This window comes from Medicago truncatula, chromosome 6, assembly GCF_003473485.1.
Source record: "Medicago truncatula cultivar Jemalong A17 chromosome 6, MtrunA17r5.0-ANR, whole genome shotgun sequence".
NCBI classification, from domain to species: domain Eukaryota; kingdom Viridiplantae; phylum Streptophyta; class Magnoliopsida; order Fabales; family Fabaceae; genus Medicago; species Medicago truncatula.
Window position 1 is genome coordinate 38,172,119 of NC_053047.1, and position 14,799 is coordinate 38,186,917.

Genomic DNA, 14,799 nt, shown 5'->3' on the forward strand with positions numbered 1-14,799 from the left:
ATTTAGTATGATCATCGTTTTTTTTCTTCTCTGCAACAAACATATCTTATATAATGCATTGTTTATACCAACTAGTTAAACTTACAAATGCTAACGGTGCTTTAATTCATACAAAATAATGATCCTAACCACCAATTTCAATTCCATTAAACCTTGTATAGAAACAATTTATTATATTTATACAATTTTCTTAGAGTTGTTTAAAGAGATTTAATCAAGTTTTTTTTTTAAAGAAAATTTAATCAAGTTGTTCATTAACTCGACTCACACACCTTAAATGTATAGAAGTGAAAATCCCGATTTCTAACTCCGGCTCCAACTTCCTTCTAAATTTTATTCTAAATTATTTGAGTTTCTTTTTAAACTCGGTATCCAATATAAAAGTCAATTAATTTGAATAATCGTCGCTATCAAAATAATTATATATAAAGAGAAATGCTAAGGACAAACTCTCAAACACACTCTTTCAACACACTCCAATAATAGGAAGCCACCTCACCCCAATTTTTAATACATTTCAATTTCATATTAGGTTGTCGGTTAATTAAACAAAGGATGGGGATGATGTGTCAACATGTTATTGGAGTGTGTTGAAAGAGTGTGTTTGAGAGTTTGTCCTTAGCATTTCTCATATATAAATTACGTTATAAAATGTACTTCCTTTTTATTGGTAAAGAAATGGTACTTCCTTTTTGCATGAGTATGACTTTTTAATCAAAAAAATTCTATAAATATTACAACAACAAAAAAGTGTGTCCTACAATTGTCTCATACAATTATCTAAACAAACATAAAAACATTCCTTCAAAGAAAAGAAAAACAAAAAATGCTTCTCAGCAACATTGGCGCCGTATTCTGTTACAACCACCCACCACGACCCGACCCGAATAACAAAACCCGACTCACCTCTTTACGCTTCCAGCACCGCCGTGACTCGCCACCGTCTCCGGCGAAGGTACATTGGAAGAAGAGATATGTGAAGCAACAATCTATATGCACCGCCGATGAACTTCACCATATCAGTATTCCAAACTCCGATTGGAAACTTGCTCTTTGGCGTTACCTTCCTTCTCCTGAGGTTTGCAAGTTTTCAACTTTATGATGTTTTTGGATACCCTTTTGCGAATGTAATGGTATATCTTCTGGGGTTGTTTTGATTTCATTGTTTATATCGAAAATCAAGGAAAGATGAAACCTTCACTTAAAGTGTATTTCATGATAGAGGACGTGTCCGGCTTCCGACAGGTGTCAATGTCCATCACCGATACAATAGTGACACATGCGATTACATTCAATTATGTTATTTTCTCAAGTTATTATGGGCGTCTACTTGTTAGTGTGCCTGTGTTTCATAGCTTGCAACACCGACATTTTCTAATCGAAGATGTGTTTGGCTATGAAGCACGAACACTCCTCGGATTAAGTGTGTCCCGGTGTCAGTGTCTGATATTGACACCGACATGACACCTATGATTACAATTAATTATGTCATTTTCTCAAATTATTACACGTGTCAGTGTTCGTGTCGTGTCTGGTGTCGTGTCCATGTCTGTGCTTCATAGGTGCTGGCACATGTATTACATTCAGTTAATTCATTTTATCAAATTAGTACCGGTGTCAACATGTCAATTTCGTGGTCGGTTCTGTGTAGAAACAAACAACACCTTTGATCAAAGACGTGTCTTGTGTCCGACATCACACGACATTGACATATGTGATTACATTCAAGACCAAGTCTATAGTGTACACATGAGATAAGTCTTGTCTTGCACAATCCATAAGCTTGTTTTGACATTGGATCGACAAGTCTCACCATTGGATTAAATGAATGCGATGAGACTTATTGATCAAATGGTGAAAACAAACGTGTGCATTGTGCAAGACTGGTTTATTTGTGCACGGTAGAAAACTTTTACGTTCAATTATGTAGTTTTCTCAAATAATTACCAATGTCGATGTGTCATTGTCGTGTCTTTGTAGTGCTTAGTAGGTCGGTGTTTCATAGATTTGATGTTAATTTCTCGAAATAGTGTGTTAATATTTCATTATTATTTTTGAAATTCTAAGGTGAATTTGTTAAGGTTTTGTTGAAGATGTAATTGTGTTATGTATTGTGCAGGCTCCTGTGAGGAAACACCCGCTTTTGTTATTGTCAGGGGTTGCAACCAATGCTATTGGCTATGATCTCTCTCCTGAGGTGAGGTGACTAACGTCTTTGGATAAGCATCAATTAAGTGTTATGCTGTTTCTATAACAATACAAAAATTAAAGTTACACTGGTTTCATAGAAATTATAAATTGTTTTTATAAGTTATCATGGAGAGTTTATGGATATAATCTGAAAACTACTTATAGACGTGTCATAAGTTGTATCCGTAAGCACTTGCAAACAATCTCAGAAGAACTTATCCTGTAGATAAGCTCAAACGAGACAGTCCAAATAGACCCTTAACATTAATTTCATAGTCATATCATCACACTTTCATTTTTAAATCAGGACGTAGTAGGGTTGGTGATAGAGCCCCTAAAATAAAGGCAAAGAAACGGTATATTATTTGATAAAAAGAGATAAGCTCAAGAGCTCTGCAATGGTGGAAACAAAAAATGAAGAGATAATCAAGAGTCAAAGACTCTTGCCCAGAGCCAAAGCTCGTACCAGAGAGATCTTTTCTCCTAACCATTTTCTAACTTACTTCTCAATGAATCTTCCCTTTCTTACTTCCTCCCCTTATAATTATGTTGCATATGCCCTCTAATTGCTACATCAGCAGTTCCCTTCCAGCTTTCCTATTCAACGCGTTGGTTGGGCTTAGGCCCAACCCGGTATCCTAACAGTTGGCTTTGATGTTATGTCCCCATCTTTGATAATGTAGAAAATTGTGGCCTATGCGGTTACAAATGCAGTTGCACTTACTTCAAAAATCTTGATGTTGCGGATGTTACTGCAATTGTGGGCTGCAATTCAAAACATTTTATAAGTGCAGTTTGTGCCCTTAAATTTAAATCTCAAGGATGTTTATTATTGACAATAGTCTAGTGTAATCTAGGATCAATGTTGCTAAGTGTGTGTTGTTTGTGTTCAGTCTTCATTTGCTCGGCACATGTCATCACAAGGATTCGATACATGGACTCTTGAGGTTCGAGGTGCTGGGTTAAGCACATATGCGGACAGTTTGGAGGAAGATGAAGAGCGCCTCAAGAATTCATCTGGGATAGATTCTGAAATTAAGAACCTTAGTGCTTCCTTTGGATCAGAAGTTTCTCAAATTAAAAGGAGAGGATCAGAGGAAGCAACTAAATTGGAGGAACTACGGCCAACAACAAGGATGATGGAGATTTTTACAAGGATGTCTGATAGCCTTGCAAGTTTTCTCGGTCGGGGTAAGGGATTTAAACTTTGAGAGCTTGTGATTTTTAACATTGGATCATCATATGAACACTAACATAGTGATTTTTTTTTTTTTTTCAGATTTGGAAGGGAGAAACAATTCTGCAATTGTTAGTCAAATCAAGGATTTCAATCGGAGACTTCAAACTTTGATTGGTGGTCAGAAAATTTTTCCGCCACGGGTTTTAGATGAACTTCAGAAACAATTTGAGTTGATAGTCAAGTATAACTGGGACTTTGATCATTATCTCGAAGAGGATGTACCTGCTGCGGTAAGGTGACATTCCTTTGTGATAGTTTATGTTTAATTTGGCAAGAGCTGCACTTTATCTCTTTTTATGAATATTAGTATATTATGAATGTCAGATTATATCATTAAATTTGTTTCTGATTATTTTGTTAAACTTGTGTGCATTAGATGGAGTATATAAAGGCTCAATGCCAACCAAAGGATGGAAAATTGCTCGCAATTGGTCACTCAATGGGTGGTATTTTGTTGTATGCAATGCTCTCGCGTTGTTGTAAGTCCAACTGATCTGTCATTTTATTTTTTCTGCAACAATTCTGTAATTATAAGGCTGTGTTTCTTTTCAATCATATGATTCAATCATCAAATCTATCAATAAAAAAATTGGCTTGCTTTTAGTGCAAGCTTGTTTACAACATTGATCATCGATGCTTGTGTATTTCGCTTCCATAATCAATATTTCATCTTATTCTCTGTATAAATTTCATGTCAGGTTTCAATGGAAAGGATTCTGAGTTTGCATCTGTTGTTACTTTGGCGTCATCACTCGACTATACACCTTCAAGATCATCTCTCAAGTGGCTTTTACCTTTGGCAAGTGACAAAAATTCTTCTTATCGTGACCAAAATCTGTTGTTCCATGCCGGTTATTTGTCTCGCGAAGACAACATAATAACCATGGAGAATGTTTTTTTGTTTGCAGGTAGAACCTGTTCAGGTGTTAAACGTTCCTGTTATTCCAGTTGGACCATTGATTGCTACTGCTTATCCTCTTTTGAGAAATCCTGTGTATGCTTTATCTTGGCTAAATGCTCAGATTTCAGCTCAAGACATGATGGATCAAAAATTGTTTGAGAAACTTGTTTTGAACAACTTCGGTAGGTTCCAAATTTTCTGTTTTCTTCTGTTTGCTTCTCAATATATCAGATCTTGAAAAGTTGTATACATGTCATTCTCGTTATCAAGTCCTTACACAGAAGAGTACTAAGGCCCTGTTTCGATAAATATTTTTATTAAGCACTCGTTTATAAGCTTTTTCTATAACAAAAGATAAAATAAAGTCAAACTACTTTCATGTAAACTACAAGCCATTTTCATAAGTTATCTTGGAGACCTATGGAAATAAGCTCAAAACAGCTTATGGACATTTCATAAGCTCTCCCAATCAATATCCCAACTGTTTATGATAGTAGATAAGCTCAAATAAGTCAATCTATTCGGACAGACCCTAACTTGTTAGCTTGGTTGTAGTTTGCTTTCTTTATATAAATGTTACATCTTGCAGGCTTAAGGGGCTGTTTGGATTGGCTTATTTTGGGTTTATGTATTGGCATAAGTGCTTGAAGAACTGTTTGGGAGAAAATATTATAAGAGCTTTTGAGCTCCCATAAGCTCCCCTATAAAGCTATGAATTTGGACACGGATCTTATGCAAAAAACAGAAACTGCTTATCCAGCATAAGTGATCATGCGATAAGCTCTTATGTCATGATCGCTTAAATAAGTTATTTATCCAAACAGCCCCCCCTAGTTTGACATTTATGCAACTTCTTAAACAATATAAGACTATGCAAGCTCTCACAAAATATTTCTCTTCCTAACTCTTGATTGATCCAAAATTGTTGAATGAACCGTGATTGGCAGGTACTGTGCCTGCTAAGCTTCTCTTGCAGTTAAAAACAGTCTTACAAAAAGGTGGTTTACGCAATAGAAATGGAACATTCTTCTACAAGGATCATCTCCGCAAAAGTAAAGTTCCTGTTTTAGCAATTGCTGGTGACAAAGACTTAATATGCCCCCCAGAAGCTGTATATGGTATTAAAACTTAACTACCTAATTCGTTAAACGCTTAACTCTCCCTTTTCTCTATAAAACAAAAATAGTTTCTTTTCTATGATGAGCTTAACATGTTCATATATGTTATGCAGAAACGGTGAAGCTTATTCCTAAGGAACTGGTCACATACAAAGTCTTTGGGGAGTTTGGAGGTCCACACTATGCCCATTACGACCTAGTGGGTGGTCGATCGGTACGATTTTCTGATTATTCTTCTCTTGAGAAAATATACTCTATATTTGAACATTTTGAAAGATACGAGTAACAATGAGGATATTATATACCTAAAGCGGCATACATACAAGAATGCTATTATAATATACAACAAAGAATCAGCCCATATTTTCGTAGCATATGTATTACATGCACCAAGCTTATTAAATATATAATTGATTTGAGGGCCTCTTGGTGAATAGTCGAGATAACTGTCAGTTGATCATTTGAATTGACAAATCAACTGGTCGACATATAGTTTGAAAATGTTGAAACAAATGCTGTTGGAAATGTTGAGTACCATCATGGTCGTCTCTTGGAATAACAATATCATCAACATAAACAAAATATATAAATTGATTTGTAAAAGAGTGTTTGTAAAACGTCGAATGACCTGCTTTGCTTTGTGTTATTCAAAACTTTTGAAGAACTGCACTAACTTTGTCGGACCATGCTCTAAGACTTTGCTTAAGATTGTAGGAGGCTTTATACAGCCTGTAAACAAAATCGCACAAATCCCCCTGAGCAATAAACCTTGGCGGTGGCTCAATATAAACTTTCTCAATAACATCACCAAACTGAAAAGCATGCTTTATATCTAACTGATGCAGCACATAATTTTTCTATTTGCAGAGTTTCTAACACAAGCAACTTAAGATTTATAAATGTTCTTAACCTTTTATTTTTACACACCAATTGCAGGCAGCAGATCAACTATATCCATTTATAATTGAATTCCTCATCAATCATGATGACATGGCTTAATTAATACATTGCTCTTTCAAAATACCATTCTATACATCTAGAATATATCTATATGAAGATCCTCACAGATAGAAAATGTACACAAAAAAAGGCAACCCGGTGCACTAAAGCTCCCGCATACGCACGGTCCAGGAAGGGGTACACATGTAATTGTAAATAGAATATACAAGCTCAGATTCTCAAATACTCTGCACAAATCCTATGATGGTTGCACCAAATCAATCTGATTTTATCAGAGTGTCAAGGAATCATGTATTAGGAATTAGGTTCTCTTTGTAATTAAATTGTAAGGCTTTGCAAACTTAGTTGAGGTGAAATTATAATATAATGAAAATTTGTTTTTTTTAAGTCATTTGTTAACTTTTCAGATACACCAATTATTTTACTTGATCAATTTTTAACCCAAATTTATAAGTGGAATGTATCTTCATTTTACAAGCTGATTTTGTAGGGTTGAATTCTGTTTTACCCAAATTCTAGGATACTAGTATCAAAACTTATCTAAGATTCATTGGGCCTCATTAAATCGAATACCTGAAAATGAGTTTATAAATAAGCTACTTTTGTAGGGTTAAGTTAATCTCAAACCAAATTCTAAGAAACATTTAAAAAATGCTTAAAAATTTAAGTCATCCAAACTTTATTCAAGATTATTAGCAAGGGCAAAGAATACAAATTTCTAAAAAAGTTTTAACCCCACATAAAAGCAGACCAACAATGCTTTCATTACTTCTTTTTTAGTCACCAATTAGGTGCATGCATTTTCCCCAATAAAAGTCATAGATAAAAGCCTAAAACAGCAAAGTGCTAAAAGAAATCATAGTAAGTGCTCCATTACCTCTTTTTGTATTCAAATTTCAAAACAAAGCATGAAATAAAGTAGAAACACACATTGAAGAGCATTCAAACACCAATTTCATGAGGAAAGTAAAAAGAACAAAAAGAATAATTTGTTCACAAGCAAGACCCACTCTTGAGTATAATTTACAAAAGCATCTTCCAATTTAGAGACCATTACCAAATATAACATGTTTCCAATTCTTCACTAAGCAAGCCAAAAGTTTTAAAAGAATAAAAGATGGAATAAATATTGCATATGAAAAAAAACTATACATCATTTTAAAATGAGGGGAAAAAACATTAGGGTTACGCCACTCGAGTCACGGTCGAACCACAACTTCTTGCTTACAGACTGGGCAGAAGTTTTTAAGCACAAGCCATTGTTTTATACACTGAAAGTGATAGCTGTGTTCACAGTGTAATCTACCCAATTCATCATCTGATTCATACTCCTCCTGAACACACAAGAAATAATGTTAACATTATACTATATAGCAAATGAATGATATAAAGTGATGAGATGAATTCTTTTAATATGAAACTTTAATTTGGATTTTGCAAACTCACTTGACAAATGGTGCACTTTTTGTCTATTTGATGCTTTGATGAATCATTTGAAATCAAAAGCTTAATTTTCCTTATGTTGTTTTTCATCTCATCTTCTTTAAGTCCAGTTTTCACATAACCAATTCTCTCTCCCAGCTCAAGCAATTGCTGTTACACAAAACCACAAATTTCGATGAACAAACTAAATAGTTCGGTGCATGATGCAAACAGTATGTCAATAGCTCGGGATAAAACAATCGTCACAAAGGGTAGCTCAGTGCATGATGCTCCCACAAGGTAGGATGTGAGGAGGGTAGATGTACGAAGATGGACACCCACGCAGTTACAGATCTCGACCACATGATCTAAATCAATGGTCGGGATCATTTAAAATTAACTTACTACTTGTGTAATCTAAGTCATATGATTTGAAATCAATAGCTAAGATTCCTTACTATGTGGAGGGAATCCGAGTCTGGAGAAATATGTTGTGTTACCTTAGAAAACCAATAGATTGTTTCTAGAATTTGAATTCGTGATCTTTCAAGTCACAAGGTAGCAACTTTAGCATGTGTTGAGGCTCGCACTCGATAATCATGACAATATTAAGTATAAAAAATAGAGGGTATTATTGGGTAAAGAACTCACCTCATATGACATATTATCAACATCAAGTCTCCAGTCTCTAAATTGATCACGTGATCGTCCCCCCATTAGTCTAGCTCCTTTAAATTTCATTATCTTCAAAGCAACAATCAAGCTATTAAATATTACCTCTTGAACGAAAAGAATACAATAAAAATTAGTATTATGTATGTAACACAATGCTCTTAAGCACACATGTTTGTTTGTTCAATTATATAATAAATCAGAACTTCCACTAACAAGCCTTAGTTAATCATTCGTACCTCCATAATCCAAAAATAGAGAGAACAAAAAAATGATAAACATAAATCCCTAACAAAAAAACAAAAAAAAAAAAAAAAAAGAAGTATGCAAATATAACTAAAGATATTCTAATTTTAGGTTAAATAATACCATATACCAATCAGCTAGAAGTTACCAAAAACATCAGCTAGAATGGTGAGCTCAAAATAGTTAAAAAGTCCATAGCACTCAAATTAAAATGACAACTCTTTCTGTTTTTGGTTTTAAATGACATAATTTTTTTTTTTGGCTTTCGCACCGGTTTCCGACCCACCAAAGGTGGGCGACTAATCCGGCTCGTGCCTAGAGGCATGCGCACTGGCCAAACGTTGTTCCATGAGAATCAAACCCGATATTCCCCGGATACATCCTTGGAAGGAGCTCCTTGCCACTGGGGTCCAAGCAACTTTGATGTCACAAATTTATCAGTAAAGCACATAAGATGAATTTCAAATACTCTTATAGCACTACAAGAACAACAACCAAGCCTTATCCCACTAAGTAGGATCGGCTACATGGATCAAATGACGTCATAGTGTTCTATCAAAAACCATGATAAAACACTAAAGAGAAAAATTGATACAACATATTTAACATATTTAATCAAATCAAATTCAATTACAATGTGTTTCTATGAACCATGCATGATCATGAATGTCAACAAATCATATTCCAAACAACAAATAACCTATAATTATATGAATAACTCATTTTAACTCATCAATTTCTATCACCCTTTTGTCACCGACAACAATGTGTTTCTGTGAACCATGCTTAATCATGAATGTCTCAAACAAAGCAACACGAATTCAGATTGTCCGTGGTCGGCAACCCTACATTCCGCAATAGGCACATCAGTAGTTGTTAGATCGAGATTGCACGGTCCAGAATTCAAATTTGGTATTTTAAGTTTTAAAATAAAAAACTTAACATCTAGGCCATGTGGTCTTGATCCAACAAACACCGAAATGCCAACTACATGAATGCGAGGAATACCGACTACAGACAATCCGAATTCAAAGAACATGAAAAGAGGATAAGAGTAAAGAACCTACCTCAGCAATACCATCAGAAGAAACATTCGAAGCATTACGATAAAACCCACTATTTCCAAAAGACTCTAATCCAGGACGTGTTGTAAAAATATCAGAATTATCTTCCAAAAATGACAAACTTTCTTGATTTAGGTTTACACTACGCCTTCCAAAAATTGATGAACGCTGCCAACACATATAAAAATTTATAACATATCTAAAAGAACAAAATAGTAACCAAAACAATCACGAAAACATAAACACACATGAATCAAAAACTATAACCAATCATTAACATATTTGTCATGCACAATATAATAAAACAAAAAAACAAAGCTATATAATTATAATAGAAATGATACTACATAATTTCAAAGTCTATGATCACTAGACTTATTTTCAAGGGGTCCACAATAAATCAATCAAGAAAATTGTTATTCGTATGACTTTTAGAAATTGGAAGCGTGTACGTATAAGGAGAAAGGTTGTATAGTCGCTATTTCTATAAAATTATTTTTGTTAGAACAGTAAACATCATCGAAAGATTAAACAAATGATAAAGAAAGAACACACATGTGTAACAAGAAATGAAATTTGGCCAATTGTGTCTACTTCTCCGACGGCAGAAGAGCAATTCTTTTTTGTTATGAGTGATAGATTAGGGTTTGTAGTCGCACCTTGTATTTAAATATCATAGTGAAGATTATAATATTACCCCTGACTTTTACGATATAAATTTATTTATTTATTTTGCTAATAACACCATTTTTGCTATTTTTTTTTTAAGAACACTATTTTGCTAATAACACCATGTAAGTGTCTCTATATATATATAAGTTATTTCACCTCAAAAAGAGTTATTTATATAATCCCTTCAAAAAAAAAATATATTTATGCTAGCGTTTAGACCCGCTCTTTTGATTGTGTTGTGTATGAATTATGAACAATAATTTTGATGAAATATTGATTGATCAAAACTATAAATATACATATTTCGCACTTTTATATTATAACCTATCTCTTTTATTGACATCAACAATATAACAAATATAATGTAAATAATATAAATTGTATCCTTGTTAAAAAAATTATAAAAATTCCTATCTATTAGAATACAATAACAATATAGCATTATTTATAACTAAATTTGTTTAAAGTGAAAAAATCTTCACAAGATCATATATTTTCTTTATATATATATAGTATATATAATAGATATCGAAAAAGAAAGTAAAGTTAAATTATTTTCATAAGCAGTCCTCCATAGCTTTTGAATATAGCCTATGGAAATGTGAGAAGCTATTTCAATAAACTCACATTAGATTATCTAAAAAATTATTTTGGGCCCTTTTCAATAATGGCGTGTTTGCATTGTTTTTTTAGATTATCTCCTTATAAAAAACAAAATCGGTCCAACTATACTAGCTTAAATTGAACAAAAGACTTCCTCTTCATATATGAATTCTATACATTCACTGATTTGAACCATCACATCAACATTAGACTTTCTGATACCAACACTTCAGACCATGAAGACCATGAAGACGTGTTTGATGTCCAATATGTGTATGCAACACAACACTATACATGTAGTTATATTTAATATTTTATTTTCTCAAATTATACCAATGTTCATGTCTTAGTGTCATATTCGGTGTCCATGGTGCGAATGTAATTAAAAAAAAAAATAATGTTAACCTTATTACAATTCCAGCATAAACTATATGATGCATAAAAAATCAATTAATCAATAATCATGGTCTACAAAATTGAACACACAAGATAACAAAGTATCAAAAGAAGGAAGAGACAAACTTTTCAACAGTTTGAGACATCAAAATAATCAAGAGAACTAAAAATTGATCATGAATGACGAAAAATACCTCTCTATGTGGTATCCTTTCACCATTATCAAGTTTTCCTCTTGAAGAAACATTTTTTCTTGCAACAACACAATCCACAGAAACATCAGCAGCAGCATCAGATAAGAATCCAGTTCCAGGTCCACACCAAACATCCTGAAAATCCACATCATCAACACCATGACATGTTTTGTTCCTTCTGTTCTTCTTTTTCCTGTTCTTCTTCCCTTGCCAATCTGCAGAGGATCGAATCACTGCCGGTACAGACACTTGTTGTGATGTACCGGCTGTGCAACCGAGACTTCTGAAGGTTGATGCAGAAAAGCTGCTATTGGTGTTATTGACATTCTTACTATTTTTGTTGTTTTTCTTTGTTATGTTTTGGTTACTGTCATGTGTGGTTTCATTGGATGTGTTGGTGTTGGAGAAAGTGGAAAAGAGAGTGGAGATACTTGATTTGCAAGAAGTGGATTGGATTAAGGAAGAAAGTTGTGAAGTTTTATCAGTTTCTGAAATGGGGTGCCTTAATTTGGTTCTGGGTCTTCTCCACTTGATAACAGGCATGGTTTAGAGAGAGAGGGGGGGAGGGAGAGAGTGAATGCGTTAACTGTTAAGATTTAGTTATAAGATAAGAAGATATAGAAAAGAGAAGAATGAAACATAACTTTGGTTTGAGGAAAGAATGGAACTAACTTAGATTTAGTTTTGTAGAATGGAGAGAATGTGATTTTTAGTATATGGTAAAGTTTGGTATATCGGTGACTGTTCGATTTTAATTAGAACGTAAAAAAAATAAAAAATTATATTTTAAAATATCGAGCTTAAATCTATACTGTCTTATCTTGATTGAAAGGTTATCGATCTTCCTATTGAGCATAGAGAATCTCTGACCGATATGAGTTTAGTCATTATTTTATTACTTGGTCCTCTATTGAAAGTTTTATAGTGTAGATGGCTATAGATTGTTAAATTAATAGAGAAAAAAATTTCTATCAAACTACGATCGATTGAACCCTAAAGTCGATTTAGATTAAACATATAAAATGTGTGACAAATAATTTTTACTGTAGTTCGATCTCAAATTGTCGTCGTGGATTATCCAAATATGATTTTGTAAAGATGTAATATGAGTCGATTCATCTCATAATGTTAATCATGTTGTTACATTTTAGGTCTGTTTGTTTTAGATTCTAAAAAAATGAATTTTCCTTTGTATTTCTAAAAATTGATTTTTTTGAAAATTTAGTTAAAAATAGTAGAAGTTATTTCAAACTCATTTAGTATAAGTTAAAAAAGAGATTTTGACATTCACTAACTTAAATATTTATTATTCGAGATTTTACATAGTAAAAATTACATGTTTTTTTAAAATGACATTTTTCAAAAATGATTTTTATGAAAAGCTATTTAAAATAGCTTTTTTTTTTAGAGATTTTTTCAAAATTTAGTATCCAAATTTGTTTTTAACAAAATAATGAAATACTTAGAATGACATTTTAAAATAAGTTATTCAAACGGATTTTTCATTTGAAACTTTCCTTAAAAATTTATTTGTAAAAAAAATTATAACAAAAATATATTACACTACAAAAATCTATTTTAAAAAAAAACTATAACAAACGGGCCCAAACTATCACCAAAATTATGGTTCACTCAACATTTTTTCATTCATCGAAGTTTAAAACGATTTCTTTATAAATATTTATCTCAAACAAGTTGAATTATCCAATTCAAATGAGTGTGTATATATGTTAATACTAAAGCACCGAATCTAAATCCCCTAAAACAGGATGAAGAAAATCTAATTTTTCTGTTAATCTAATCATCTACAACTTACTATGCAGTGATCCAATTTGTTCTTTTTTGGTGATGGGGAAGAATATAATTTGATTAGTTTTGAAAGAATAAATTTTATATATTGTGAGGTTGCTTTCCATATGGGGTTGTTTGTTAGGTGGGCTCTAATTTGTCATGTTGTTGGAATTGTGGGCATATATGCTATTCAATTTCAATCAATTAGCCTGAAGTCCTGGAATCTTGTGACTAACTTTTGCTTCTTTTTGTGCTTTTTATTAAGCTAAAAGAGAAGTTGAAAACACTCCCTCATTGTCCTTGGAGTTTAGTGGTTTGGCTTGTGGCTTAAAGTGGTCTTGAAAAGAGGTAGAAGGAGATGCAATGCAAGGGTCATGTAATTAAATTAAATTAAAATACTGCAAAAACAAAATTTTAGAGGTTAGAAGAATGGACCGCATTTTAATGGGTCCCACATAGATATCACGAGGTGAAAAATCATAAATGCTTTTTCATTTTTGGGTTGTACTATAACATCATCATGGTCATCATTTATTTACCAGCTCCTCAACATAAATTGTTGATGTTATCATGTGGTGTGTCTTCAATTTTGATACCAAAAAAGCCTTCTAAGTAAAGCAACATTGCTCTTAGTTCCATGCACTTGATTTTGAATTTTATAATCATATGGTTCTTATTAAAAAGAAAATATACTACATGTATATCAAAATCAACGTGGTCATTAATTGTTTCTTTCAAAAAAATAAATTTAATTGTTTAATTGTTGTAGTAACTTTTAAAATACTTTTGCAAATATATTCTTATAGAAGGTTGTAAAACATTAAAACATTCATTAATACTTCCTCCGTTCCAAATTAAAAGCAAAAAAAATCAAATCAGATTTATTAAGAAAACTAAAATATAAGAATTTGAAGTATAATTTTTTATGTTTTATTTGGAATAAGTTTTATAGGAAGATGTAAAAACATTTTTCATTGGCTATTGGTGATGGAGAAAATAGAAGAGAGAGAAAATTAAATCTAATTTGCATTTAATTTCATGAGAATAAAAAAAAAAAATTATTTGAAAAGATGGTTTGAAAAAAAAATATTAAATAGGATTAAAGTTTGTCTTTGTTGCTTATATTTTGGGATAAAAAATGTTAATTTATTTACATTTTGTCGGACTTGGCCCAGGATGACCGGGTCTTTCTTTGAAAACTTGTTATTCACTTTGGTGATGAGTGTAGGAGTAGGATGAATTGTCTCGTGCATGATGATTTTTCTCAATTCAATCAGCTCGTACAAGATAATCCTTTATTTGATATCCCTCTTTGTAGGAGGCGATTTTC

General features: G+C 32.6%; 2 protein-coding genes across 3 annotated transcripts; one reads left to right on the top strand and one right to left on the bottom strand.

Moving 5' to 3' along the window:
- Positions 1-750: 750 nt before the first annotated feature.
- Positions 751-6,886, top strand: LOC11426044 (uncharacterized). Of its 2 annotated transcripts, none has more exons than XM_039835187.1 (10): positions 751-1,078; positions 2,120-2,197; positions 3,084-3,375; positions 3,470-3,660; positions 3,807-3,909; positions 4,129-4,229; positions 4,339-4,513; positions 5,279-5,449; positions 5,563-5,663; positions 6,386-6,886. In XM_039835187.1, exons 1-10 carry the CDS (start codon positions 827-829, stop codon positions 6,446-6,448), a joined length of 1,527 nt encoding a protein of 508 aa, XP_039691121.1. In that variant the 5' UTR covers positions 751-826; the 3' UTR covers positions 6,449-6,886. The 2 variants fall into 2 exon arrangements, with proteins under 2 accessions (XP_039691121.1, XP_003620400.2); XM_003620352.4 differs by having other exon boundaries at positions 752-1,078; positions 3,084-3,381.
- A 454-nt stretch (positions 6,887-7,340) lies between these two features.
- On the bottom strand, positions 7,341-12,363 carry LOC11426047 (uncharacterized). Its single transcript, XM_003620370.4, has 5 exons — positions 11,679-12,363; positions 9,817-9,981; positions 8,483-8,575; positions 7,856-8,002; positions 7,341-7,743 (listed from the first exon to the last, which is right to left on the bottom strand). Exons 1-5 carry the CDS (start codon positions 12,219-12,221, stop codon positions 7,609-7,611), a joined length of 1,083 nt encoding a protein of 360 aa, XP_003620418.2. The 5' UTR covers positions 12,222-12,363; the 3' UTR covers positions 7,341-7,608.
- Positions 12,364-14,799: the final 2,436 nt, after the last annotated feature.